Here is a 1,611-nt window from a genome sequence, read left to right on the forward strand (position 1 = left end):
AAAGTTTTGTGCGTGTATTGGCTTGCTCATACGTTCCTCTACTCTTTCCACGCACATTCTCTACCATTAGGTGGATAGTGATATAAACTTGGAAGCGAGAGAAGCGATGAAGAAGCAACCCAAACACTTAAAGTGGCAGATGATCTCCGAGCATCAAAAGTTAACGGTATGATAACGGATAGTATTCTACCTAGAATCATATAGTATGCCATTTATTTCTTTATTTGATTGCGTTGTTGCGGTTTGTTTGATAATCGTTCCGAAGCTTCGAATATTCATACGTGCGAACGACCCTACTGAGATGTGACAAACGAATTAATACGTTGTATTGATCAAAGGGATCCAATGAAATATTGTGTTCCCCGTTAACCTGCTATAATAAACGTTTTCAGGAGATGCAACAGATGAACAAAAAATGATGACATCTGTATTCATATTCTAAGAAATCTATCGTCTGTACACTATGTATACCTACAGACTATAGCTACACTCTCGTTACATACGTATCTATATCCTCAAACAACCACCGTCTGTACACCATGTACACCCCCTGACTATAGCTACACTCTCGTTGCATACGTATCTATATTCTCCCGTAACATTCGTATTTATACCCTCAAACAACCGCCGTTTGTTCCCTACTGTCTATGGCATTTCTCAGGAACGCCAAGACCGTGATGGAAACTCGGCCCAAGACCTGATAAACGAACTGACCAACCCCAACGCAACTAAGGAGGAGCTAGAGTCATCGCTTGACCGTCTGAAGGTGTCGCTGCAGAACCAGCCAATGCGTTGGATCCAGAATTTTCTGGACAAAAAGGGCCCTCAGGTATGGATTGGAGGTGCATACGACAGTTGTGTGAGGATGTATATGGGGATGGGAGTGTAGCTGTGTGTGAAATATGTACAAACATCTGAGTGCATGTTAAACAAATGGCTTTCAGTAGAAATGTCAGTAGGTAAATAAGTACACTTCGGAAATATGTTTTAGGGTTTTTTCTAAATCGTGAGCGTAAGTTGATCTGGGAACGAATGAATGTTCATGCACATGTACGTGATTTCATAATCAAACATGCACACTTGGTACCACACCAACCTATACTTTGATTATTTTAAACGTATTGTTTCATCTATCTACAGGCTCTGCATGTTTATACGTGGATACATATTTGAACATACACACCTGGTAACACACCGGCCTATACTTTCATTAATTCAAACGCATGATTTCTTTCGACTACAGGCTCTACATGTCGGTGTGAGGTTGTAATTTTGAACATAAACTTTTATTATTTTAAACGTAATCTTTCTTCTAGCTACGGGCTCTACATGTCGGTACGTGGTTACTTATTTGAATATAAACTTTTTTTAAATCTTCTGACTACAGGCTCTGCATGCAGTACATGCCACTCTACCGTTGGACAGTCATATCCATAACGAAGACGAAAGGTGCGTAATACAAACGTGAATACCTGATGGGGTTTTCTAAGTTAACGCTTACGATATGTGCGTATCTTATAGCCACACGGGAGAAGAAAGCTTCGTCTGATTAAGTAATATATCTTATGGGGTTCTTCAGTTAACGCTTACGACTTTTTGCGTATGACATGT

General features: G+C 40.0%; 1 protein-coding gene across 1 annotated transcript; it reads left to right on the forward strand.

Moving 5' to 3' along the window:
* Window positions 1-77: 77 nt before the first annotated feature.
* SARC_15710 (hypothetical protein) lies at window positions 78-1,468 on the forward strand (the record flags this gene model as incomplete). Its single annotated transcript, XM_014290175.1, has 3 exons — window positions 78-166; window positions 662-829; window positions 1,388-1,468. The coding sequence occupies exons 1-3, from the start codon at window positions 107-109 to the stop codon at window positions 1,466-1,468; spliced, it is 309 nt and encodes a 102-aa protein (XP_014145650.1). The 5' UTR covers window positions 78-106.
* Window positions 1,469-1,611: the final 143 nt, after the last annotated feature.

Source organism: Sphaeroforma arctica (genome assembly GCF_001186125.1).
Source record: "Sphaeroforma arctica JP610 unplaced genomic scaffold supercont1.6599, whole genome shotgun sequence".
NCBI classification, from domain to species: Eukaryota; class Ichthyosporea; order Ichthyophonida; genus Sphaeroforma; species Sphaeroforma arctica.